Raw genomic sequence first — 27,664 nt, forward strand, 5'->3', positions numbered from 1 at the left:
CTTCCTATCATAAAGATACTTTGAACCGCAGTTTCATACTCACGTTGATAAATCTTGATTTCTCAAGAACAGCTATATGCAAACGATTACATTCCAATTGCAATTCAGACGTCCGGCTTTTCGGCGATAGTCCCTCCTGTAAAAAAAAAAAAAAAGCACTCACTGTTAGCAGCAGGGAAAAGGCATTTGTGAAGTCAGTATGCCAGATATGAAAAGTGGAAGCACTTTTAATTGATAGTTTCAAATTCCAGCAAACTAGTTAGTATGGCATGCAGAGAAAACCCAAGATGGTTCAAGACAGGCCTGGAATGAATAAATAATTTCTTTCCACACATAGAACACTATCACTGCCATCTCTTCAGACCTGAAACAGCAGCACCCTCCAAGCTTCCAGTAGGTAGTTTACGTATAAATCTCAAAAGCAATTGCAACATACATATTAACTCCATGAAGTGATTTAAGAAGCCGGCTCCACAGCAGTAGCTGGTCCAGCCTGTCCCACCAACATGACAAATAGAGAATGCTGTAATGCCTGCCGGCCACATTTTAATGTAAAGAAAAAAAAAGTTTTTCTTGTGAAAGAAGCAAGACTGTGCAAATGCATTAATACAATTTCTTATTAAAAGTATGCTTTAAATAACAACTGCCCTTACTTCATTGACTGTAGATTTAAATACAACTGTCATTTGAAATTAAAAATGACAGCCAGGTGTGTTGGCATAGCGTGTGCTTTGCTGACTATGCGTTTTTGTTCATTGAGTTTCGGGCATTGTGCTGAACACTGAGAAGCTATTAAGGGACCAATTACTAATTAGCATCGACCTGAATACAGCTACGAAAGAAAGCTTCACTTTGAGTTGACTGATTTGGCCAAGCCATGCCATGCCATCTTTTTTCGACTTTCTTCCGAATTTTTCGACTGGCATGAGTTTAAACAGCTTTCCTCAGTAGCCATATGGCTACACTCAGGTGGATGCTAATTAGTAAATTACTCCCTTAATTAGAATCTACTGATCCTTGGGGAATTCACCTACATACCTTGGTTAGTACTAACATTGAGGAACTCTCCGCAACTGACATCATGTAACTTCAGCTTCAAAATTCCATGATGGCCAAGCATACACTAAGATTAAGACACCTTCTGCTTCAGAGGAGCAATATTTAGAATGTCGGCCTTGGCAGTTTGTTAAGTTATATGGCATGGCAAAGAAAGGTTTTTGAAGTTGCATCAACTACTGTGGCCAGATGCTAACATACCGTATTTACTCACGTAATGAACGCACTTTTTTTTCCCGAAAACTGAAGCAGAGTTTGGGGATGCATTTATTATACAGTAGCCGAAAGGTAATTCGGACTCCAATAATTCGGACTTGTAGGATATTTTGGACCTCGATGAGGCACCATCACTCACCCCATAGAAGCGTATACATATTCGTGACGGATATTTCGGACTTCAAAAGTCCGAAAGTTCGATTTTTTGGACTAATTTCAGTCGCCTGTGGGCCAAAATCAGCCATCTTATCGGCTTTTCACCGGCTATAGTGCTATATATACACCGGCGCAAAAGGCGCCATCTTGGATTGAGGTGGATTTACGCCGCAGTTGGATTGGCTTGACGTACTTTCGGTACCTCATTTTTGCCAGCAGAGGTCCTTGCGATCACTGACACTTCGAGGTGGCAGTCAGATTGTCATCCCCGTGAACTTGCTTTTGTCACTGACGTTGTCACAGGCAGTTATCGCTTGTCCCTTACGTTGAAAATTGGTTGTTGGGGGAAGGAAATTGCACAGCAGCTATCTCACATCTCGGCGGACCACGCATTAAGGGAAGAGATAAAGGAAGGCCTGAGAGAAGAAAGGAAAAAAGAGGTGCCGTAGTGGAGGGTTCCGGAATATTTTCGACCCCCCGGGGATCTTTAATGTGCACTGACATCTCGCAGCACACGGGCGCCTTGGAGGCGAAACGCGGCCACCGCGGTCGGGTTCGAACCCGGGTACTCTGGATCAGTAGCCGAGTGCCCTAACCACTGAGCCACCGCAGCGGGTCTCATACGTTCACCATTCGCCATTTCGTCACTTGGATTTCTCTGACCACGTCGACCCAGTGGCACTCAGTCTTCACGAATTTACACCCGTTCGCCGTTTTGTGGTTGCATCTGGCGGTTCTACCGCTATGAATGCAATGCGTCTTGTCTTTGCATGTGTTTGACGAGCGGTATGGTGCACACTCGGGTTGTGGACAACATGGCCCCGCCGGTGCCGCCGGGTCCGTCAAAGAAGCATGGGAAGTATTCAACTAAATGTCGTGACCTTGCTGCCTAGCGTGTACAGCAAAAGCACAACTTTGGCACAAATACAAGCACAAATCGTCGCCAGCAAGAGAAATTTTCCGCAAGGTAAAATCAGTGACATTTTAAAGCCGATTTCATCTCAATAAAATTATTTTTTTGTACTTCACAGATTTTTCGGACTGTTCGATTATTCAGACCATTTTTCGGGTCCCTTCGAGTCCGAAAAATCGGTCGGCGACTGTATAGGGTAAATTTTACAAAAACTTTTTCGGGATGAGGAAAAAAATGCGGTAATGCAAAAAAAAAAAAAGAATTAGCTTACCTTTTGCAGTAAATATATGCGCACATTATTTGCAAACAGCTTTTTCATTGCACTTCACTCATCTTCATTTATCTATGCATCACTCTTCATCAGAATCGCTAGAACCATTCATTGTCCAGGTCGCTGGCCACTCCCACGTCGTGCTCCCACAACTGGTTGTCCTCGCCGCCGTGCGCACATTTGTGTTTCCAGTCTTCTTGAAACTCTGTGAGATCAAGTCAGCTGGCAGAGAGCGCCATGTGTCCAAGATCCAGATGGACAGCCTTTTATCTTGCCAGTTGGCGTCAGGGTGTGCCCTCCAGTGTAAGTACAAGCGGCGCGCACTGTCTCTGAATGCCTTGTTCACACAAACATCAAGAGGCTGCAGCATTGAAGTAAGCCCACTTGAACGATAGCAATCTTGGTACACAGCTCCTTCAGTTCCCGGCGTACAATCTCTCCCAGGTGGCCGCGAAAACTGTCAAGCATGAGGAGAGATGGGAGGAGCAAAGTGCCATGTCGCCGTCCCCAGACAGTCCGGACACAATCAGCCATTAGGTCGGCTGACATCCATCCTTTCTCTTGGGCCTGTACACGTATGCCAGCTGGGAAGTTGGCCTGCGGCACAGTTTTCCTTTTAAAGGTAACGTACAGTGGCAACTTCCTGCAGTCTGCCATGATAGCCAGCATTACTGTGAAACGCTGCTTCTCAGCGCTCGTCATTCTGACAAGCAGCCGTGTGCTCTTCTTTCAATGACCGTTGTATTCATCATCATGTCGAAGTTGATGGGCATTTGGTCGGTGTTCCCAATTTCCGAGAGAATAAAATTGTTGGCCCTGCTGCAGGCCTATCACAAACTTCTGAAAGTCCACTACTTTTCTTCGTAGCAAGGAGGCAGTCGCTGACAAAGTGATTTGCGCCTCCTCAAGCACAGTCCATTGTGAAGCACGCTGTCCACCTATTAAGGTGTGTTTATACTCCGACGTAATGCATGGCAATGTTACGTTGGCCAAAGCGAGATTCTCTACACTCCAATGGCGCTTGACCGCTGATGCGTTCGGCGGCTTCGGCACACTGCGACCATAGTGGCGGAGACTTGGAGCATGTCTCCATTTCGCGCCAAGTGCGCCTACCGCCGCCGGCCCAACCGACTGGTTCTTCCTCTTATCGGGACTGCGCTGCTTCGCAAATCTACAACAGATGGTGTGTCGAACAAACTGCGCATCATCTGCGCATGTACTTCTCCAGGCGCAGCCATTGTACCACGTCGGAGCAGTTGGACTGTAGGAGGACCCAGATTTGCATCTGGCGCGGCGTGACCAGCCTGATGTGACTGGCCACCACCGGCGCTCGCCCGTGCCCTGAGGACGTCGGAGTATAAACGCGCCTTGTTTTGAAAGCGGTGGTCGCGATGCCATGCTTCCTGGCTGTGGCTCGTGTGTACGTCCTGATCATTTCGTGCGAAACGATACAGCCTTCCTTTTGCAGGTCCCGGACATATTTAGGACCAATTTTCCACACCAGGAAACTTTCTGGTCTTTGGTACCCTAAAGGCACGCCACTCCCAATTCGCAGCTTGTCGTCCTGCTTCCATTAGTAACGCACGTGGACTTCGTCGATTCCAAAATGCCTACTGGCAGGCTGATTCCCGTGCTCAACTGCGTACTCCACAGACTGTAGCCATGTAACTGACATTTCGGCCCATCGCCCACGGGAAAACTAAAACACAATACAGGCAAAAAAAAAAGCAACTAACAACACTGTCAGAGTAGAAATAGCTGCCACAAAAAAAAAAAAAAGTAGGGCTAGAACCTGCACTGCCTGCACTACTGTCTAGCGTCCTTTTGGTTGGCTGTCTCCGCGTACTCTCCCACCGCCATGCTGGCACCGCCAGCTCCTTAAAGTTTAATATTTGCGGGAATCGACCGTTGGCTGGCGTGGGCAGATTCATGATCTCTGCTCACTCATTGCTTGTGTGCCGCAATGTCTCAACACTTGCGCCGTTCGTGAATTGTGCTATGGTGCACAAATACTTCAAAAACAAGCACTGGAAGATTATTTGGAGTCCCAAAGGCAACGGGTGAGCATACAACTGCGTCCGCCACGCTCAGGTAAAAAGGAAAGCAAACAAAAAATGATGATGAGGGGACCAGAGGGGCTCAGCAGAAAAAGAAAGGTAGAGCGTTAGGACGAGGAGGTGCTCCTTTACCATGACATCAGCCGGATCGAGTGAAGAAGGAAAGCTACAGTGCAGCCGTTCGCATTACTGCAGGGAGGGGGGATGGGATGGGGGGGGGGGGGGGGCGGGATTGGGGTGCATTTATTACGTGAGAGAAAGAAAAAAATAGAAATTTTGACAAAGTTGGGCATGCATTAATTGTGGGAGTGTGTTCATTATGCAATAAATATGGTAACAAAGTGCTGTGATGTGAGAATCACAAGATGGCACTGCAGGCATCAGCAATGTGTTCTCATGCCATAGAAACTCTTAGACGATCCTAGGCGGATCGCTTGAATGCGTTACGAGCCAAACAATTATATCCGAGGTTGACACACTAAAATTCGTTATATCAAAGGTAGTACACATAGCTTCGTTATATTCGAGAACAACACACTAAGTTTATTACATCTAAGGTCCAGACACGAAAGTTCGGTATATTCGAGGTTAATACATTGAAGTTCATTATATATCAAATGTGACATAATACTAAGGATAGCTATATCCTAGGTGGCACAATAAGGTTCTTCATATTCGAGGTAGTATACTAAGTATGTTCGTAGCCCAGTGGACAGGTTGGCACCTCCCACTGGCTACTGACAGACGGCAGTGACCATTTCCGCTTGCAATGACCCCTCTAAAGTTAATGCATTAATATAGTACGTACTAGGGTAATCTGTGCATCCCTAACTTATTACCGGTTTATAAAAAAAATTTTGACCTCCCGTATTTTACACTCCCCGCTACGTAAGCACACTGGCATGCAAGCAGGTGTGCGCAGGGCAGGCATAGGAAGATTCGCCGCATGTGATTGCGAAAGGTGAGTGAGTGGCGATGGGCAAGCATCACCGGCTTTTTTGGACAAGAGTGCCAGATTTGGGCGCGAGAACCAGCGTGCCTCAATCGCCTCGATCTGCTGCAACAGCAAACTTCCGGTAACCTCCGGAGCATGTGTCGCGCCAGAATCCGAAAGTACTGAACTGAACCATTTGCTTACCTAAAAGCTGACAATCTTGATACAGTGAGTAAACAAAAAAAAGGTTCCCACCTGTGCATGCCTCTCCATTTCTTGCATTTTCCTCTGCACAGAATCCAGAAGCTTGTCTTTTTCAGCGCATATTTTCTGGTGAATTTCAGAAGCCCTTTTCATCTCCGTTTCATATTCTAGACACCTTGTCTGAGTGGCTTCAAGACGCGATGTCAGGCATGCTATGTCACTGTTCAAGCACTGCAAAGAAAAAGAGCCAGTGAGTAATTTAATTTGACCCTATGCAAAGACAATGAAAACACTGTGAGCCAGTGATAACTTATAATCTATAATGCACACACTGCTGACACAGAATTAGCCTGAAAACAGCTGGTATAACCACTATAGTAGACTTTCGATGATATGACTACGGTTGATATAAATTTCGGTGTGATACGAATTCATTAAATTCCCTTCTGGCCAGGCTGCATTGTTCAGAGTGTGCAGAATCTTTGGTGATCTAAACACTCTCCCATGCAACTATTGACATTAACATGCTAGCCACCACTAAGCATGGCCCGCATATGCGACACCATGATCGTCAGTGGTGTGGTATGCACCGCAAGCAGTCAGCAGTGGCGCATGGCTGTAAATAAATTTCGTGAGCCGTAAACAGACTTGCATGAATGAACTTCCCCTGCTTCTGCATGCAGATTTTCTTTGTTTTGGATTATGCAAATCAGTGATGATGCAAATATTTTTCGTGACCCCAAGCGATTTGTATCATCAAGGTTCTACTCTAGTACAGGGCCGCAACGGTCACTAGGGCTGAGACAGTAGCGTGGGCCGGCATACGGCACCAGTCAACAGCTGATACAACTGGCACAGCTGCGACACGACTACTGACGAAGGGAATAATTGTACACACTACGCAGAGATCCTGCTGCCTCAAGGCAAACATCTAATGCTCTATGGCACATGTGACTGCATAGTGAAGTCTCAAAATGTAACACTAGAAAATTAATTATTCTTGTACATGCAAAATAACAACTCTATAAGTCATAGTTTACAAGTGGCCAACAATAAATATTCATAAATCACTCCTTGATTCATGAAGCTTACAATGTTCTCCCTTTAATACTGGTTACTCTATGTTAAACAAGTTAGACACCTAATTTTCGTGGCATGTTTTCTTCCGTACAATGATGCTGAAGACACTACTACGCATGAATCACTATGTGATATTCAACTACGACCGCTAAAAAATTTGTAATAGAATTTTTTCTGTCAAGCTCTTTTGGTTTCGGTTTCAACAACCGAATGATGGCTGTGACGTCAAAGAGTGATTTTGAGTCACGTGAGGCATCGAAAAACATCCATATAATCGCTGGTTCATCATTTTAATTTACTGTAGTGCTGAAGCCAGCCTTCTTCAAAAGCCGGAATGACAATGAATGTGGAAGCAGCGACAATATTGCAGTTTTTTCATGTCTCACATGGCCTGTAAGCACACAATGACGCCACAGTCCTTATTCAGCTGTTGAAACTGAAACCGAAACAGCAGGGAAAGGAAATGAGATTATAAATTATTTAGCAGTCGTCAGAGAATACCAGGTGGTAATCCATGTATAATAATACCATACACATCATTACAAACAAGAAACCAGGCACCAAAAAATTAGATACTCCTTTAATGAAGGATGACACTAAACTTGATAATTCAGCCAATCCAACACACGAGAATTTAGCAGGCATCCATGAAAAAAACAGCCCTAAATATGCACTACAGTAGAGTATCTTGCTCACAGAAGTTGGGGGACAAGGCTTTTATTAGCTCCTGAACAGTTTACAAGTTGTGGGGACCTGCCCTGCAATCCCGTGTTGGCTTTCCCGCGAGGCACCATGCAGCAGCAGCCTCACCTCGAGGAAGAAGGCATTCCCTTGTCAATTACATTAACTGGCAAAGGAGGGTGCCAGCATCGCCGCGCGTGAGAATGCTTAAGCCCGAGCGCGGGAGAGGGGGCATGAGGCTCTTCGGCTGGGATTGTCGCCGCGAGCGGACGTGTTGCTCGCGGCTCCGCTCTTCCCCGGCGGGGCGAGGAAGCGGCGGGGAGACTGGCTCCCGTACTCGACCCGTCCAGGGGTGCGGAGTATCCTTTGCCCTAGCGTGGCCGAACATTCGCTCGGAACCTTGCTGGTGAGTCAGACGGCCTTGATTCATTAGCGTACCTTGTTGCTAGCTGGCGTTATTGTTACTGTAGCAATAAATGCCTGTTTGTGTCAGCCAATGTGTCGTTCCTTTGTTCCCTCAGAGCAAGGTCCACCGTGGTTGTTGTACACTCGGTAGCGTACGCGATCACGGGGTGGGGTCCAGGCGGCTTTGAACCATGTCATCGTCAGCAGCGATTGAGTGGGGAGAACGTACTTATCTCTCCAAAAAAACCCCACATCTGGCGCCCAACGTGGCGCCCGCTCTTGAAACATTGGACGACTGTCGGTTCGGTTTGAGGAACGCTCTTTGTCCGGACTTGACAAGTGCTAGGCCTAGAGTGAATTTTGATCGCTAGGACCTGCGGCATGCTTTCTTGAGTGTGAGGTGTATTGCGCTGCAGCATGTTCGAACTTTTCGACATGCTCAGCACATTTTCCCCTAATTTCTTCGCGAGAATCACTTGGTCCGCATCGAGGGAGCGCGAGGCCTAGCGCCCACGGAGTCGCCGAGCCCGAAGCGAGTGAGTACGGAAGCCACGTGGGTGGTCAGAGTTTCTGTATATATTTTTTTATTGTCTCTTTTTCGACTCTGGGAGTCACGGCTCCGGGAGCCAGGCGGCCTGGGGCCACGGATGCCGCTACGATCTCGCTGGTATTGCAGCTCGGCACCGGGCGCTCCGACACCGTCCGATACGGTGGGCGCCGACTGCTCAGAAGCTGCTTTGTGCAGTGAGAGGGGTAGGACCACCCCATAAAGCTAATGTCTCCTCGCGGCTGTGCGCACGTATCCCATTTCGGGTCTTTGTTGTGTTCACAGACGTTGTCGGAGTGGTAGTTAGGCCTGAGGCTTTTTGGAGCTGCCTGTACCACGTCAGAAGAAACACGACCACCGGACCGTGTTGTTGACAGGGGGCGCACTTTGCTGCCTGCCCATTTCTTTTTGTAACCTCGCACGAACTGAGCAGTCTCGTTCACTCGAACTTTGCGTTTGCACAGCCGCCGACACGTTTTGCTAGCTAGTTAGGCATTGTGCCACGAGGCCCTTGTGGATGCCGTTTCCCCTCCCGTGACCTACGTTAAAGGCACGCCGAGAGCGTTTTGGCAATTTCGTAGATCCGGTGGAGCCACCCAGGCTTGCTGTCCGGTGCACATCATCTCGCTGCCACCTGCTGCGACGGAGCGGCTTGTATCCTGTTCGCCACATCCATCCGGGGCAGCTGTGGCGAGGCCAGTCAGCAGTCACCTCCAGCTGCTGCTGCCCTGGCGACTACTGCAGAATCCTGGCCTGCAGTTTTCGCACCGGCCCTCTATTCGCGGGTCTGCGGACACGGTAGTCCGCGGGCCATGCGAGTCGCCCCAGCGGCGACCTTCACGCCGCCTTCGGAACACCGCAGAAGTCTGCGTGGACGCTGTCGGCGTGATCTCCGCTGCAAGAAGCGCCTCAAGGACATGAAGACCAGGAGACTCCTCCATAGCATGTACGTACTTTCAGGCGCGTGGGTCTATATAAGGTTGGGGGATGTGGGCACCTGCCCTGCAATCCCGTGTTTGCTTTCCCGCGAGGCACTGTGCAGCAGCAGCCTCACCTCGAGGAGGAACGCATTCCCTTGTCAGTTACATTAACTGGCAAGGGAGGGCGCCAGCGTCGCTGCGCGTGAGACTGCTTGAGCCCGCACGCGGGAGAGGGGGCATGAGGCTCTTCGGCTGGGATCGTTGACGCGAGCGGACGTGTCGCTCGCGGCTCTGCTTTTCCCCGGCGGGGCGAGGAAGCGGCGGGGAGACTGGCTCCTGTACTCGTCCCGTCCAGGGGCGCGGAGTATCCTTTGCCCTAGCGCGGGCAAACATTCGCTCGGAACCTTGCTGGTGAGTCGGACGACCTTGATTCATTAGAGTACCTTGTTGCTAGCTGGAGTTATTGTTGCTGTAGCAATAAATGCCTGTTTGTGTTAGCCAATGTGTCGTTCCTTTTTTCCCTCAGAGCAAGGCCCGCCGTGGTTGGCGTGTGCTCGGTAGCGCACGCGATCACGGGGTGGGGTCCGGGCAGCTTTGAACCGTGTCAGCCGCGATTGAGTGGGGAGAACGTACTTATCTCCCCAAATAAACCCCACAAAGTTGACCTCGTTTTCAGTCATGAACTTAAACATAAACCATAAGCCAAGCTTGATTGATACATTAGTGCTCAGAGATTACAAATATATTACATTAACCAAGATCAGACCCCTGCTAAACTGAAGAGCTACAAAAGTTGAAAGACTTGCAGCAATGCCACTATTACTTTTCACTAGTGTCTGCTTACATACATGTTCCATTGCCAATTACTGGCTGGGACTGACTGCTTCGTCATACCAATGTTTTTTTGACCCCACCTCTAACACAACAATCATGTATTGTAATATGTTGCAGTAGAGTTAAAGTGGCACGGTGAGTGCTGCTTTCTGTTTCAAATTAAGAGGAACAGGTCCTCATAATTTAGAATGCTCAGCTTAAGTTCAAATTCATGAATGCAAAATTTAAAGCTAAGTTGGTTTCAGCACAATTTTATTTGGTGTACCCTAAACAGCTGCAAGACAATATCAGATTCTGGGTGATTTCAGATAAAATCATGCAATGGGTGGCTGGACAACATCTTGGACATCCTGAAATCTTGGCTGGATTACACACGCTGAGCATCTGCCAGACTTTAACAGAAAAAAAAAACAAAGGCCTTTACGTGTTGTATGTTCAATGGCATTTTCTCGGGATGGTGCGTCGAATCTGCACTCAGTTAAGTGCACCTTCAACCGTGACGGGTTCCTCAGTGCTAGTGCTCCGATATGTGATAAACCATGCTGGTTGCCTTTGTTAAACATCCGCAGCTCGGAGCATCTGCTGGCCAACCAATATGGCTTTTTTTTCTTTTTCGGTTTCCGAAAGTTGGGGGCCAACCTGCATGACGTATCAACCAATACGCAAGTAATTACAGAATAGTGTGCCCTAGTGTGCACAAAATATTTGGTTATCACAACGGAGAGTGACTTTTCACTTCTATTTTCGGTAAAAAAAAAACAGCGCTACATTCAAGTTCCTGTATTTCCCCAAATTTAACACAACCACGGTTGTAACACGGGGCTCGACTTTGCAGGCGTGAAACGGAAAAAAAACAAAACACATGACAGTAACGAGAGGGTCAACTTTGTGGGCACGTAAAGTATACGGAAAGATAAGTAGCATTTAAGAATAAAAGTACCTCAACAAATGATCTTAGTGTGGACTTTGTTTCAAGAAAGCCACACAAAAGGTTACCTGGTAAGACCAATAACGACGATAAGTTCGGAGTCCACGTCGACCATGCGATTTAGACGTCGCATCGTAAGAACGAAACTTCTCCCAGTCGCTCAGTTGCGGAGAGTCATGCCTCTCGAACGTCGGTAGCTGCTTTCAGCAACATTTAAACGAGTCGTTATCTTGGATGGAGCCGTTGAAAAATTGTGCAAATTCGATGTCGCCAAAAAGTGTGTCAGGTAGCAATACCGAGGAAAGTAGCAACAGTGCTTTTTCGCGTGCAATAACAACGCCAAACGAGTGATAATTTGGGCTTGTTGGTAGCTCGTGATGAGGAAGAAAAAGTGCAAAGGCACAAGGACGAGAGCAGAGAAATAAACTAGACGAGTGCCAACTTTTAACAGAAGATATAAAGAAGAACATGGATCCTAGCGGGAGAATTACACATATCCGCTGAACCTATCTGCTTCATAACTACACTGATCTTGAAAAACCTTCAAGGAGAGAGTTGAGGAAGCAGTGAGAAACAAGGTTCTGACCATGCGACAAAGCTTCGACAGTTTACATGCCACCTTGGAAACAGCATCGACATCAAATTTAGCCACAATTCTCTTCAGACTATGCGACCTGCTATGTACATAAGGCATGACAGTGATGCTTTTCCCCTTTTGTTTTTCAGTGTGCCTTTTCAGCGGTCTCTTTATCTTAAGCTTCACTCTCATTCCTTATGTGAGAGCTGTCGCGGTGGCTGAGCGGTTATGGCGCTCAGCTGCCGGCCCGAATGACGCGGGTTCGATTTCGGCCGCGGCGGTCAAATTTTGATGGAGGCGAAATTCTAGAGGCCCGTGTACTGTGCGATGTCAGTGTACGTTAAAGAACCCCAGGTGGTCGAAATTTCCGGAGCCCTTCACTGCGGTGTCTCTCATAGCCCGAGTTACTTCGGGACGTTAAACCCCTATAAACCAAGCCAGACCATTCCTTATGTACAGGGCCATCCGAAATATGTATGAACACAGCAAAGCGTGACCGCGCTTCGTGGACCGTCAGTGCATCCGGCGCAGCCGCACATCAAAGCTATGCAGCGCAGGTGCACAGGAGACTGGAGGCCGTGCTTCGTGTCTGCTACAGTGCAGAAGCGCACCGTGCTCGCTTTGCTGGGAAAGCGCACTTCACTCATTGCAGCGTGCTTTCGGTTCGGCGTACTACAACTCAGTGGCCTGTGTTCTCAGTGCCGCGATCTTGATTAAATGCTGGTGTAGTTTTAAAGTTCTCACTTCTAGTTTGGATTGGTTTTTGTTGTTAAACATCCCAAAGCAACTCACGCTATGGAAGACGTCGGCGCAGCGGAGGGCTTCGAATATTTTGACCCCTGGCGATTTTTACTATGCACTGATATAGCACATTAAATGACTGTCTTTCGTTTCGCCTCCATCAAAACTGGGCCGCAGCAGCTTAGATCGAACTTGGTACCACCGACTCAGTAGTCGCGCGCTCCTTATGGAGTAAGGATGTTTAATAACATAAACCAATCCAAACTAGAAGTGAGAAACTTGAAACCACGCCAGCATTTAACCAAGATCGCGGCACTGAGAACACAGGCCACTGAGTTGTAGTACGTGGAACCAACAACAATGCACTGCAGTGAGTGAAGTGCACTTTCGCGCAGCATCATCTCGGAGCATTCAGTTAGGCGTGCTTCCCAGCAAAGCAAGTGCGGCGCGCTTCCGCACTGTAGCAGACGACACGGAGCACTGTGACCAGTCTCCTGTGCACCTGCACTGTATAGCTTCAATGCGCGGCCTCGCCGGATGCGCCGACACTTCGCCGTGTTCACACATATTTTGGACGACCTTGTACATCACGTGTCGCATAATCTGAAGAGAATTGCGGCTAAATGTAATGTTGCTGCTGTTTTCAAAGCGCCGTGACTGTCAAAGCTTTGTTGCCTGGTGATTGGAGAGAATCAAAAGAAATACGGGTGCAGCAAGAATCAAAAGAAATAACGGGTGCAGCAAGAAGCATGAAGAAAGATTTGTTCTGTGCACCAAGGGAGTCATTTATAACATCCCTCTGAGCTGTGGTCAAATCTATATTGGCCAGACAGGCCGGTGGTGCCTAAATGACAGATTAGGGATGCATGCCAAGTCCATAGATAACGATTACGGTTCCAATCTTTCACCCCATTGTAAGGGCTGGAAATGTCACCGTCTGCTGCCTTACACTTCGGTTATTGGCAGGCATGCAGGAAGGCTCGGGCGTGAGCTGTTTGAAACAGCAAAGACTGCTCAAAGCAACTGATGCGCTAGCATGCCTCCAGTTGCCTACAATCAAACCCTACCCCACCCCCTAACTCACCATCTTCCCTCGGGCTCTACGCCCGAGGAGGCAGAGGAGACCGCCATCGCCCTAGCCCTTGCACGTTTGGACGACCAATACATCTTCAGCAACTCCAAAACGGCTCTGTCCAGCTTTGCCAGGGGCAGGATTCACACCCCTGCCTAGCAATTGTTGAACACCCCTACCCAAAATTTCCCGCGCAGGGTAGAGCTCCAGTGGGTGACGGCTCACTCTGGGAACCCTGGAAACGAGGCTGCCAATAAGTTGGCCCGAGGCTTGATTTGCCGGGCTCAGGACAGTCTCGATCCAGGATTCTTGAGGGAGCGGGCGCACACCTTTGCGAAGGTCACGCAAATATCCCGTTTGGACCGTCGGGCTCACCCCCCTCTCCACCCCTTTCTTACGCACTCCCAACAGATCCTCTTCAGACGCCTCCAGACCCACTCTCTGTCATCCCCTCAGCTGTTATCCCACTATTGTGGCACATCCCCTGCATGCTCCCTATGCGGTGACCCTCACGCCACACTCTCCCGTATCCTTTTCGGCTGCCCTGCTGACCCTCCCCCCACAGGAACAGCACGCCATCTCGAGCTGGGAGGACTGGGAGGTCCTGCTCACGCCTGTAGACCCGACATCGCAGCTTGCTGCAGTGACTCGGGCTGCCGACGTCATGTACCGACATGATTTACTTAATGCAGTGTGGGGCCACGCAGTGGCCCAGAGACACAGCAGGGTCTAAAGCTCACTTCCGAAATGAAGTTTTTCTGTCTGTCTGTCTGTCCAGTTCATATCAACCAACCAGAAAGAACAGTGTTTTTTGACATCCCAACTTGTTTCGCGTTAACCAGAACCTTATGTTTTACTGCTTCCTCCTCCCTCTCCTTGAAGGCTTTTAAAGTGTGATTGTGAAGCAGACAGGCACCAGCACATGTGCAGTTCTCCCGCTAGGATACATGTTCTTCAATAAACCTTCTGTTGAGAGTTAGCGCTCGTCTCGTCCACTCCTCTGCTCTCGCCCTAGTGCCTTTGCACCTTTTCCTCCTTCTCATGAGCAAAACCAAGCTTTCCGTGCACCCAAAGCGGATTACTGCCATTAGTGTGCAGCATTGACGCTGCTGCGAATGCTGAGGGAGTCTGCCAAACATTGATAACGAAACGAAGGCCTTTACAATGCCTTCAAGTCATGCGTATTTCATCGCCTTTCCTCGGGACTATGCGTGGAATCCACAGCTGGTACGTAAGTGCGCCATCTCCAGCCAGGAGTCTGACTACTTGGCCACTGCTCCGATATATGTTGACCGTTTTTTTTTTTTAAAGCTTCCCAAAGTTAGGGGCCAACTTGCACTACCGATTAACCAATATTCAAGTAAATACAGCATAGTGTGCTTCTGTCTCCACATATTTGATTTGAACATGAATATTCGATTATATCGTGAGCGTGACTTTTCATTTCTATTATGAGTAAAAAAACTTATATTTGAATAAATACTGTAAGACTATACCAATTTCTAATTTTTCATTTGATTTAATGGAAAGCTAACTGCAGAAGACATGTTAACGAAAGCAACCAGGAACTACTAAACATATTTAAAACCAGTTATCCAAGAAGAAAAACATGTATTTAAACTGGAGGTTTTGCAGCAAACTGAATTAATTTTCTGGAAATGAAATCAAACATTAACAAAAGTAAAATGCATAAAAGAACTAGGTCCTTTTTCTAGACCTTGTTCTTCTATATTTAGTACATTCAATACATTCAGACTGAATTCACTGAATATTATCCAACTTAAAGCTGCTACTTTTTATATTATATAGTACCTTCTGCTCAGAAGAAATTCATGCAAAAAAGAACTTGCCTCAATCAAGTTCTCTCTAGATTGAAGTTCAGCCTCAAGCTTCCACACCCTATCACTGAATGCAGCAACTGAACATGGCTGCTCAGTGGAGTCTAGCTGGAATGAGCAGTGCTCGCTGGAAATCTGCAACATAAATCAGGCCCAAGCAAATGACAATTTTTTTTGCATTTGTCAGCCACCCATTGACTGAACACTTTAGCACAAAACATTCAGCTTTCCAGAAGCACAGCAAAGGCTTGTATCTGAAAAGCACTGAGGCATGTGATACGTAAGGGTGTACCTTTTTTTTTTCACTAGCAACTGCACCCTTCCACGTAGCGATAATCATAAAAAAGGTAAGAATCATAAATACCTTATTATAAATTTACTGACATACTGTATTTGTGTGAAATCAAGCAATCACAAATATTATGCAAGGGTGAGATTTTAAGCTTTAAGGAAAGAGGAAAAATATATTGCAATTATAACACGAGTTCAAAATCTTCAGGCCAGCCATAGCAGAGGACTATGCATGAACACAGCGCCACTTTCTGTATCCACAATGCTTTTCACGAGGTTGCACTTCGGAAGTTAGCACGACAAAATAGAGTACCGCAAAGCCCCCTACATATTAATGCATGCAGCCTTTCACACAACAGCCACTATGCCGCTACCCCTCTGCTTTTTGCCTCCACTGCTTTACCTTTTTTGTGAAGCACAGTTCAGTGCCCATTAAACCTTTTTCCTTCACTACCTCACACAGCTTTTCAGTTTCCCATTCTCAACAGCCCACGCTGCCTTCTTCCCAAGTTCACAGCCACCCTATTTCTCCTATATGCGCTCCGCACTTTGCCTCGATGGCCCAAAGTCATTGAGAAGCTGGCTTCTTCCCACAGCTCATAAGCCTGGTGGTTGAGCTCACTGTAAGTATATCTCAAAGAGCAGCGAAACAAAATTCACCCTTTAAGAATATCTCAGTCCCAAATAACGTAAGGTGTGTTCTGAGGCAAATCATTCAAGAAAAGAAACTCGCAACATATTCTAGCAAATACAGTTACCTCCACTTTTTACCCATCGAACATGCAGTCATGAGTAGCCACAGTAAACAACATAACACTATGTGCTACAATTTCGTGAGAAATCACAGCCCCTTAGCAGCCTCTGTTATCATCAAATGGTATTATCTGCCTGAGTCGGTGCTCCAAAATAACAGTGAAAAATTGAAAACATTGACAACAAGGATCCAGCACATATGCAGACGGGGGTAGCAATTCCTGCATAGGTACATAAGAGGTGAACTGTGGCCCCACCTCTTATGCACGTGAGCTTGGGCCACTAACCATATCCACAAATGCACGCGTACAAAAAGTGATCATGGGAGCTGCATTAGGAGAAGTATCACTTGCTGTGGCACAGTGCAAAGCTCAACATATTTAATGAATGGTGAAATTGAGTTCAATGCACTATGCGACTTTCCGTACATTTACACAGGATTTTACAGGGGACAATCTCAGCACTCGATATTGCCAATGATTTGAAATACGATGATCCCGGATATATCGAACCCAGATATATACTAGAATTATTGCTTATATCGAATTGTCATCCCATGCAAAAGTATAGCAAAGCACAATTAAATTCGGATGTAATGAACCTCCATGTAGCAAATTCCTTGATATTATGAAGTTTTTCAATTCCCCAGTGCACCCACCCCCCACTGAAAGGTACGTATTTGCAAGCTTCATGTAACGATGGTGCTGGGGCAGCCTGCCTTAATATAATGAACTCGCCATGCTATCTGTTAACTAGTGCTATGTTACTTGAAATTTGGCCGAATCACGCAAAAGTTTCACGAAGATAAAACACAAACCACCATGAGAGGAATGTTTACAATGCGCCATGCCCCAGCGCGATCAGCACCTCTCCGCAACAAATGCAGCAGTCTCCACAGCTTTCAGATTTATACCGTCACGCCAAATGGCACCATTACAGCTCATGCCTCAAGGCAGCAAAAAACAACAGGACATAGCAAAGAGGGCACGGGACGAGCAATGAGTGCCCATTATCGCCGCTCAGCTGCTCGCGTGATTCAGGCGCTGACAGCAGATGCGCAGCAAGAGTGGGGATAGCAGAGCGCACCAGCAACGCGAGGCGAAGAGTCCATTGCTATAGCAGACGAGCAGACCGAAAGATTTCAGACACAAAATTCTTTTATTTCCCATTGTCAGTGCACTATGGATGACCATGGCAACAGAACTGAGGGAGATCATGGAGTCGAACCCAAATTAACATTAGTGAAGCTTTCCTTCACCCTCTGGTGCCTACATGCTGTACCGCCACTGACGTAGATGCGTCAAAAACAACGTATTCGTGGTCCAGTGTTGGGAGAAGCCAGAGTGCGGTTGTTAAGGGACGCTCCCCAAAACTAAGAGAAGCTATCAATATCTATGAGCCGTCCTAGAATACGCTATGTCTTTATTGCAGTGTACTCCATGCTTACATTTGATCTTAGCAATAAGATAGTCTAATTTTTTTTTTATGGGAAAACAAACACGCAGAAAGAGACAGGTGCTTCGGACTCACCTGCATCCCCACTCTTCCCACCACATGCTAGCGATGTCGTGCGATCTGCAGTGGAGACAGTGGTAGCCGCTGTCGCACTCTCATTATCAATGTGATGGCGAAATTTCTCTCAATATTTACGACTTCGATTAACAGGGGTTTAACGTGAACGTTTGTTTTTTACTTTAGCTTTCCTTTCGTGTCCTTTCGAGTTTTCACATGAAAATTAAATGCAACGAAGAAATGCGGACTTTTCTTTATTTCGTTATATACACAATTAAATGTAGAGTAATAGTGGTTCACATTAATCGAACTCCCGTTTAGTAAACACTCACTATATCGAACTGCATGCCGCACCCCTGCAAGTGACACTTCTCCTAATGGGACTTTCGCAAGCGTTTTTCACAATCTGAGCCTGGTCTTAGGTGTGGCCTTGGACACCTGCTGGCAGCAGTAGTGCTGTGAAACCGCATGATGCGGTGAACGTGGGGTGCGCTTGAGTGAGGGTGGCCTTCGGTCTGAAGTGCTTGATTACCACATGACACTGCTGTCATGCGGGAAAGCCAGTGTTTGGTGCACTGGTTGTCATGTGATGAAGCCAGCCTAGCTGACAGAAGGCTTGTGGCAGCTCTCGTGTGGCCTGCTTCACTGCTGAAAGCGACACAGAAATCAACTGTACCTCAATTTTAATTGATATTTTTGCGTTTATAGTGTACCGGTAAAAGAAATGGACTGCTTTTGATCAGCAGTGGCTTCTTCCAAAGCACCATACACTGGTGCATCGCATTCATGCTTTTATGTTAGAGATAAGGTTATCTGATGCCTTGTTTTAAATATCAAATTATCGATATACCAAACTATTTTGCGATCCCCTTAGAATTCAATATATCCGGGATCGACTGTATATATGTGGTTTTGATACAACACAGGCTCGACTTTATTAGTATGAATTATCTAGTATTTGCAAAGGGAATGTGTTAGCCTACAACTCTGACATATTCACTTTACCGTATTTAAAAAAAATTTGCTTGCCAAAAAAGTATCTGGATGAAGTAGCAAAGTTCCATAAGAGCTCAATGAAGCCTTGAGGACTTTTTAAACAAGCAATGACTAGATGCTACAGTGATGAAACACATCCAGCTCTGACAAACAAGGCTCACAAAAACAGGGCAACCGTACCTTGCTTAACTCTCTCTGAAAGTCATTCTTGGCTCGTTGCGTTGCCTGAATGTCACCTGCTGCAAGGGAGTCATCAATAAGCTGCAGAAAGGCCTCTGTCTTGGGCTGTATTAAAGAACATAACGAGTGCACGTTGTGCAGGGACTTCAAGGCCTCCTCCTGCTTGGCTGCATGAGCCGAAATGGCCTGCAGGGCAGCAGTTCTGGTGTCCAGCTGTCGCTTCAAGCTGGGAACTTTCTTGTCCTTCAGCTCGTCTAGCTGCTGCTCAAGTTGCTGCAAAGTAGCAACAGCATTGCTTTTGTGTGTGTGTGATATGCAAACATGGTACCACCATAACAAAAAAACGTGCAATTCTCTTAATACAAAAAACTTTGATTAATCGTTCCGATTAACTCCACCTCAATGGATTTGTTTTGCTTTTAAAAACCCTTTACGCAACAGTGGGACACATGTCCCATTTGCTTCAAGTGCCGGAAAAAAGAAGATTGTACCCCTACATACAATGTTTTTACATCCTGAATACTACAAAACTATCAAACAAACCATTCAGTGCATTTTAATCTTTTGCTAATAGGTCTCGTCAACTGTGACGAGACCTACCTTGGGGGGAAAAACCCATTTTGAAAATTGCCGAGCTCGAAAGCTGAACAATTTTCACAGCAATTCTCAATCCTAATCCAAGATGTCTTATACGTCCAAAAGACTGAGGTACAGATACATGCCAAATTTGAGGTACTTTTACGAAGTCATTGGTGCAACTGTGTACCCCCTTTTTTCACTAAACCAGTGGTCGAAACAGCTTGAAAGTGATGTCATTCAATTCCTAGAGACATCCTGAATGCAATTTTGCCATTTTGGCTCTGTGGTTAGGGCGCTCGGCTACTGATCCGGAGTACCCGGGTTCGAACCCGACAGCGGCGGCCGCGTTTCGACAGAGGCGAAACGCTAAGGCACCCCAGTGTGCTGTAGGATGCCAGTGCACGTTAAAAGATCCCCAGGTGGTAAAAATTATTCTGGAGCACTCTACTATGGAATCTCTTTCTTCCTCTCTACTCTTAGTCCCTCCTTTATCCCTTCCCTTACAGCCTGGTTCAGGTGTCTGCCGATATGCGAGACAGATACTGCACCATTTCCTTTCCCCAAAAACCAATTTTTGGAACATTAAAGCACTTAAACCAATTAAAGCACTTAAACCAGCCTGCTTCAAGAGCTAAAATTACAACAAATGAGCTGTTATTTTTTGGTGTCGCACGTGACCTCAAGTTATCTCTACACATCGCAGCCATCGTGTGGTTGATGAAACCGAAACAGCGTCAAGAATTAAATTATAAATTATTTAGCAGTCATAGGCAAATATCACAGTGTGCTTCGTGTACACCAATGCCTAAGGGATTGTTTGAAAGAATGATGAAGATGAATTTTTGTGAAGCAAGGGCAGCTTTGGGCCAAAGAGCGCCATGGCACAAGGAAGTTTTCATTTCACAAGGTGGAGCTGAAGACCCATTTCCCAAGCATTTCACCCTAAGAAGCCTAGCACCAGACAGGAGAAAGCTTGTACCCGTTGTACCTGGGAATCAAACCCCGCACCTCCCACATGAGGCGGATGCTCAAACTACTAGGCCACTGCTGCCGTCATCGTTTGAAAGAAGAAAAAGCAAAAGCAAATATTTGATGTCTATAGTTATTTAAGGGATATTTAAGGTTATGCTTTAAAATTTGTAAACTTTATTATTGAAGAGATCCCAGAATAGTGAGACCCCAAAACACTTGAACACTTCTTGATGGCGATGATAAATTTAAATGGCATAGGGCAGCTTTGGCCACAGAGCAACACGGCACAAGGTATTTAGGTCTACACAAAGAGGGGTCAGAGACTCATTTTGAAAGCATTTCATCAGAGAAACTGACCGCCAGGACTGGGGAAAGCTTGTAACCTCTGAAAACTGGTGGGTACCCAATGGCACTAGGAATCAAGCCCCTGGGAATCGAGCATAACCGTGACAAAACTTTTGTGGAGAAATTTTCCAACAGCCCAAGAGTGAAAAAAAAACATCAAAAAAACAAGCTGCTCACTGAAAATCAGTGCACAGAACTACTATATGAAATAAGGGTGTAACTACTAATTAGCATCCACTGAAGTGCAGCTATACAGGGTCATTCCACACCAATTGATCCAGATTTTGCCATGGCTGTCATTTTAAGTTTGCAAACGGTAGCAACACCTAGTCAAACAAGAAAATTTGTAAATAAAATATTTTATGCATATATGCATATATGCATATTTTATGTAAAAGACATTACACTTTCATACACAAAAATTTTAAATTTAAATTATTGTTTACAAATTACAACAAATTCTGTTTCGTTCACCTAAATTACAAAAGAAGGAAAAAGGTACAAAGCTGCAATTTTGAAACTCTTAATCAAATTCCATGTTCTCCAAAATTATTGTGCTCTTAAAGGGTCCCTGAAAAGGATGTTTGAGGTTGTCTATAAAATGCTCGCATTATGTAGAGTACAGGACAACGAGCGTTCATGCCGCGTACGAGACATCAAAAACGAGCCGATAATTTACAATACAATTTTTAAAACTCCCCCTCCGCGTCTGGCAGCGACCTGCGGTGCTGGGCTTTCACCCAAATCTGTGCTCGTTACGTCAGCATCCGTGCTCATTACGTCAACATCCACGATTGTGAAGTCATGTTGCGCTCGTTATGTCATGTAGCGCTCGTTACGATGTAGCGCTCGTTATGTCAGCAGCAGACTGCTAGCATTGGTTCGCGCGTGACGGCAGCTGGCGGAGGGGGCGAGTGCGAGGAGCCGGCGCAGAAGCGCCGACATTACAGCATGCAAAAAGCGACGAGAGGAGAGGGAAAGGCACGAAGGCGCGGAAATTCAAATTTTTACTACAGATAACCGAGCTTCCACAAAATGCATCTAAAAAATTCTAACTGGAGAATATTTGTGCAGCGGCGTCCCTTAGCATCCTAGGCACATTGCATCTTTGTTGAGCCCCTTTAAGTTTTTAATTCTTTGCTCTCCGAACTGTTTTCCAAAGTTGTCCAGAAGGCAAGAAAGCTGCTAAAAATGAGCTGATAAAAATTAGAAAACAAAACTTGCCAGCAAAAAAAATTATAAATTTGAGAAAAATTACTTTCTGCCACATATTCAGCTTGCATAGTGACGTGGTTCTAGTAAAAATATGAAAGGTAGTACATTGCACAGTACCATTTAATACAATTTATTTCAGGAAATTTAATCGACACACCTTTTGTTTTGAGCACTAAAAAATTTTGCAAGTTGAGCACCCACACCCCACACCAGAGTTGCTCCGTGCCTGCTCTTCCCTACAGTGCACACTGGAGCTGGCTGCAAAGGAAGTTTTTTTTGGGGGGGGGGGGGGGGGAATTTACATTAAGCTAACCTGCCTGGGGAGAGAAGTCAATTTGCCCATGCATGCATGTGCAGAATGGTGCACCACCCAGGAGTACACTAAGTGCCCAACACGTGCACAAAACAATGCATGAGCCTTACGATGAGACCACAATTCATAAAAACACAAAGAGAATGCAGCGCTCAAATTGCAATTGCAGTTACTAGGCAAGTACCAACTTATGTACACTCGTCGGCTGCAAAATACCCTTTGACACTCCAGCAAGCAAACAAAAAGGGCAAGAGACTTGATCCCATCAAAAATAAACTGAAAGTAGACACCTACAAGGCCAACTGCTGCATACCTTTACTTTGTCTTCCAGCTCCTTCTTGACATGGGACAATGTGCTAACCATCTTTACATTATCATCTTGGGCAGCCTCAGAAACATTTGTCTTCTGGAAATGATGCAACGTGGTCATTTGTAAAGACAATAAGCGTAGCCACAATAAAAGGACAAAACAACAGTTCAATTTAGCTAGTGTTACGTGTTCAACACAACCTACTCAAAACAAAATATTTCAATAAATGGAAACATCTGCTAATTTGACTACCCTACAATAATGACAATTTTCACAACACATTCACTGCATCGTAGTGCACTGCTTGGTCATGTCACACACTCCCGCTGTGCTGTAGCCAATATTCGAACTTAGAGTATGTGTATAAATAATATCTGAGGAAAATGAACATGGAAAAATAACAGTCTGTATCTGATTCCATGAGGGATGATCAGCTCGGGGGTGGGAATGGCCAAGAGCATTTCAGAGCAGGCTATTTGACAGACAAAAATTGTCCGGAGCAGCTTTCGTATTTTGTAGCAGTAACCCGATGGTTAGTAAAGTAAAACGTATACCTACTCTTCACTAGCACAGAAATCGGAGTGCCTCTCAACACGCACTGTGCTTCCGAGTTAACTGTACCACACAATGGCAGAAAAAGAGAACGAAACAAAACTGCCTCCATTACCTCTTTGCAGACAATAGTAAATATAGGCATAAATGAATGATTTCCAGTGTCTTTGGTTTTCGATCCTCATTCGACATTCAAAAATTCCAGTATCAAATCTTCATTTTAATCATGTACACAACAGATGAAGGGTGAAGTAAAATATAGCCGCCACAGCAGAAGACTTGAGTCCACAGCCCCGCTAAACCAGTACAGTACAACAGAATAGCACCTTAGTAACAAAAACAAACACCATGGTCAGTATAACCAAAACTTTAATTGATAATTGCTTAAAAGTTATGGTAAAGAACAACACAGCCACTCCTTGACAGAATTCAAACGGGGTTGCCGCAACCTTCTTATATTTTCCATTTCTATATTCTCCATGTTTCACGACAACCGTGACCCATAATGGCTCTGCACTGTGGTACTTGCTAAACATCCGCGAGACGCTATCAAGGCAAGCTAGAGAAAACAGTTAAAAGAATGCTTCCTCGCCAGAAGCGACACTCTGGAAGAGAACCTCCCCGCACCTTTGGCTCACCACCACAAGGTAGCTTCCCCGTGCCTTTCTGCGAAGGTGCGGGGAAGTGTTCTTGGGGGTGCAGGTAGGGAAGACAGGGCTCCGTCACGCCAGCCTGCAAGCGGCGCAGCGATTCGATATGGCCAGACTTCTGTGCCGCGAATGCAACACATGAAAAGGCGCATAGTCATAGAGCTTGCCTGCTCATGAGCTTGGTGCCTAAAGAATTATGTGGTAGCTGAATTTTAAACTGATGCAGCCTTCTAGCACACGTTTTCAAGGCAAAGAAATCTGACATGGGCACATATCAGCACAGAGCCGTTGCCCGTTGCAGACTGGAAGATGTGAGGTGCACTTGCTCATATACTTGATAACAACCATACTGCAGGAGTGGGATTAAAAAAAAAAGGGGGGGGGGGATGGCTATATGCTTTCAGGGCCTCTATGGTAGATGAAATCGTGCTTTCATGAACGCAAAGAGAAGTAAGTATTGCTTCGAAGCTTTGTACTTTTGTTTGTTCATGCTAAAAGCTGCCGGCACACATTCCTTATTATGACACGAGATGCAACCAGCTTTATCTCGAATGATCACAGCCGCACACAAATATTTCTACCTTGTTCGAGATTGCTGTAGCTCCTTTTGGCGCTTATCTAGAAGATGTTTAGCCAGCTTTAAATTGAGTGCGGCTAAGAGCGGCTGAGATTTTGTTCCTCGACAATCACCAAGAGCATTTGTTGATATCACCGTCGCCAAGTTTTTCAGTATTTGTGGGTGCAGGTCAGTCCAATAAAGAGCTTCTCTTGGGAAGCCTTTTACTGTCTTCTTGCGTGCCGGACTGCCGTCACTACATGTGACATCTGGTGGAGGTGCTGCATCGTCAACTCGCCATGCTTATGAAGATGGAGTCTGCCCTCCTAGTTCTTGTCGCTTGTCTTCCAACAGCCCCGGGAGCTGCCAATTTTCCATGGTTTACCCTTGGTGGCAATGTTCAGCAGGTGGTATGATCAGGCCAAACTGCAGTATGTCTTCTCTGCTCCGGATGGCACAGCATGAACATGATTTGACAATAATAAGAATTCCCTGCCAACGCGGGAAGAATATAAGAAAAGAACTCTTGAAGACATTTGCTAACACGCTCCGTAATGAAGGACCCGAACTGATGCTTCAGATGCATATCCTGAACCCAAATCAAGGAGTCCTTGCATATGCGAAATAGATAAAACGCCTTTCCCGGCGCACCAACCCTGACAGGACAGAAGAAAAGAAGGTCACCTTTCTCAAGCAGGCATAAAGGAGCGGCTCTTTGCCAGCCTGATATGAAATCCTCCAAAACCGTCACCGAACTCAAAGAAGAAGCTTCTACAGTCGAAAAAGACCCTTGATGCCTGGGCCTGCCAATACAACCGACCACTTTAAGTGCTCCAGGCAAGCTCCTCAGATGATACACCTACAAGCGGGGATAACCTGCCAGATCTAATAAGTGAGACTGTTCGGGAACAGCTGCGCCGAATGCTGCCATTTTCTCCATCAGCCCCAGGCAGCGACCCTCACAGACATCTATGAAGAAATGCAACATGAGCTTGGCTCCTTGTCAGCGACAACTCCAACGGAAGCTGAAGCCATGACCTACGGTGCCGCACTATGCAGTCCTAAGCCTCGACGGCACACCCCAAGCCCTCTTGAACGAGGCACCTAGCTCCCGGCTGCCCACCTTATGAGCAACGCGACGGCTCTAGGTAATGTGACAAGTGGAGGACTTCTGATGGCCGCATACCGTGCTTCCACTGTGGTTCTGCCAGCCACATCCTGCTTCGTTGCTCACACATATGCATTGCTCTGCGTGGTTTCGCTACCGATGCCTCACCACCATCACACCCAGGCCAGCGATCCCGGGAAATCAACAACTACCTGTGCAGAAGAACGTAAGAGTCATCAAGCTGTCTGTCCTGCTCCCCATCGCCATCCACCACACGCTTTGCGTCGACGAGTCGCAGCTATGCAGCAGCTGTGCGAGGAAGGTCTCCCAGCCTCCGTAGAGAAAATTAAAAACACCAATCTTTGGAGGCGAGGTTGCTCACCAGCGAAACGATGAAGATACTCCATTGACCATGCCTCATGAAGATGCCGCAACCATTATGCCGACGCTACACACAAAGGCAACCTTGATGACAACAAAACAAATAGACTTCAAACTGACATCGTCGCCCAAAGAAATGACAACAGCATGCTGCAGCCATGATCACGACACAAGAAGAGAGATCGCATTCAGAGGCCAATGCGCAATGTGAGGACGCGAACAGCCAACCTTGAAGCGGCTATCGACTGTCTCACGGTTACTGCATTGGTGGACACAGGCGCTGCCTACGCTGTCATCACCGGACCGTTCTGCAAGTAGAGACCACTTTGGATGGCCTGTAAATCCGCACTGAGGGTGGCCACCTTATTACACTGTCAGGGCGATGCACAACGAGGGTAACAGTAAATGCATGTACTTATTCTGCCAGCTTCCTGATCCTGCAGCAGTGTTCCTGTGACGTGATTTTGGATGCGAACTTCCTGAGCGATCATAGACCTTCAATCGAAGTTCATCACGCTTTCAATTGACAAAGCCACACCTTCAACAACACTGAAGCATCATGCTGTTCTGAATCTTCTTGATGAAGATGCGAGCGTCCCTCCCCGATCAAGTGTCAGCGTCAGCGTCTCTGTGGGTGCTGGAGATACCGACACCGTCGAAGGCATCATTGAGGGAAACACCCATTTGCCCTTGGCATTGCAAGGGGCATCGTCCGTTTCCGGAATGGAGAAGCTCAGGTGCTGGTGACAAACTTCAGTGAAGAATACCGTCATCTTAAGAAAGGCACAATGATTGCTTTTCAGGATGAACTAGCAGACATTTGAGATGTCTTTGCCCTTCCCAACCAATCAACAAAAGACTTGTCTAACCAAGACCACAAGCTCGCCTTCAAAATCAACAAAGCACTGCCACGAAACAGACAAGACCAGATCCAAAGTCTTCTTTGAAGGTACAGCATTTGATTTTCATCATCGTCAAAGGTCTAACAAACACCAATTGCCAAACATCGCACTGTAACCAACAAGTACGCCCGATGTCTCTGCGACAACCCTACCGCATGTCGCCGTGAAATCTCCAAGCCAACCGGGACCAAGTGGAACAAAAGCTCTGCGATGATGTTATCCAGCCTTTGAAGAGCCCCTAGGCGGCACCAGTCATTTTGGTGAGAAAGATGGCACTGTGGACCAACTCTGCCACGCCAAGTACTTTTCGTCAATGCATCTGAAGAGAGGGTACTAGCAGATTAAGTCGACAAAAGAGGCCGAGAAAAGACATCCTTCATTATGCAGGATGGGTTAATGAGTTCAGTCATGCCACTTGAGCTTTGTTCCACACCAGCAACATTTCAACAAGTAATGGACAAGGTGTTGGCAGGCCTCAAGTGCAAAACCTTCGATGAACACCAGCAAAGGCTGAAGGCAGTACTGGAAGCAATCAAGTCTTCCAGACTTACCCTAAAGCCCGAGAAATGGCGGTCTGCCCAACAGGAGCTGCTATTTCTTGGTCACATTGTCAACAAGG

General features: G+C 46.4%; 1 protein-coding gene across 21 annotated transcripts in view; it reads right to left on the minus strand.

The window, feature by feature from the left end:
* Positions 1-27,664, minus strand: part of LOC144114981 (uncharacterized) — a 154,408-nt gene that overhangs the window by 92,017 nt on the left and 34,727 nt on the right. For 20 of the 21 annotated variants that reach the window (XM_077649082.1, XM_077649079.1, XM_077649070.1 and 17 more), the window contains 5 exons: positions 22,900-22,992; positions 19,163-19,435; positions 15,443-15,565; positions 5,859-6,038; positions 44-136 (listed from right to left, as the gene is read on the minus strand). In XM_077649082.1, the coding sequence (XP_077505208.1) occupies positions 44-136; positions 5,859-6,038; positions 15,443-15,565; positions 19,163-19,435; positions 22,900-22,992 (762 nt within the window). The remainder of the gene's footprint in view (positions 1-43; positions 137-5,858; positions 6,039-15,442; positions 15,566-19,162; positions 19,436-22,899; positions 22,993-27,664) is intronic. The other variant, XM_077649072.1, reaches the window with a different exon arrangement.

The sequence above is a fragment of the Amblyomma americanum genome, chromosome 1 (genome assembly GCF_052857255.1).
Source record: "Amblyomma americanum isolate KBUSLIRL-KWMA chromosome 1, ASM5285725v1, whole genome shotgun sequence".
NCBI classification, from domain to species: Eukaryota; Metazoa; Arthropoda; class Arachnida; order Ixodida; family Ixodidae; genus Amblyomma; species Amblyomma americanum.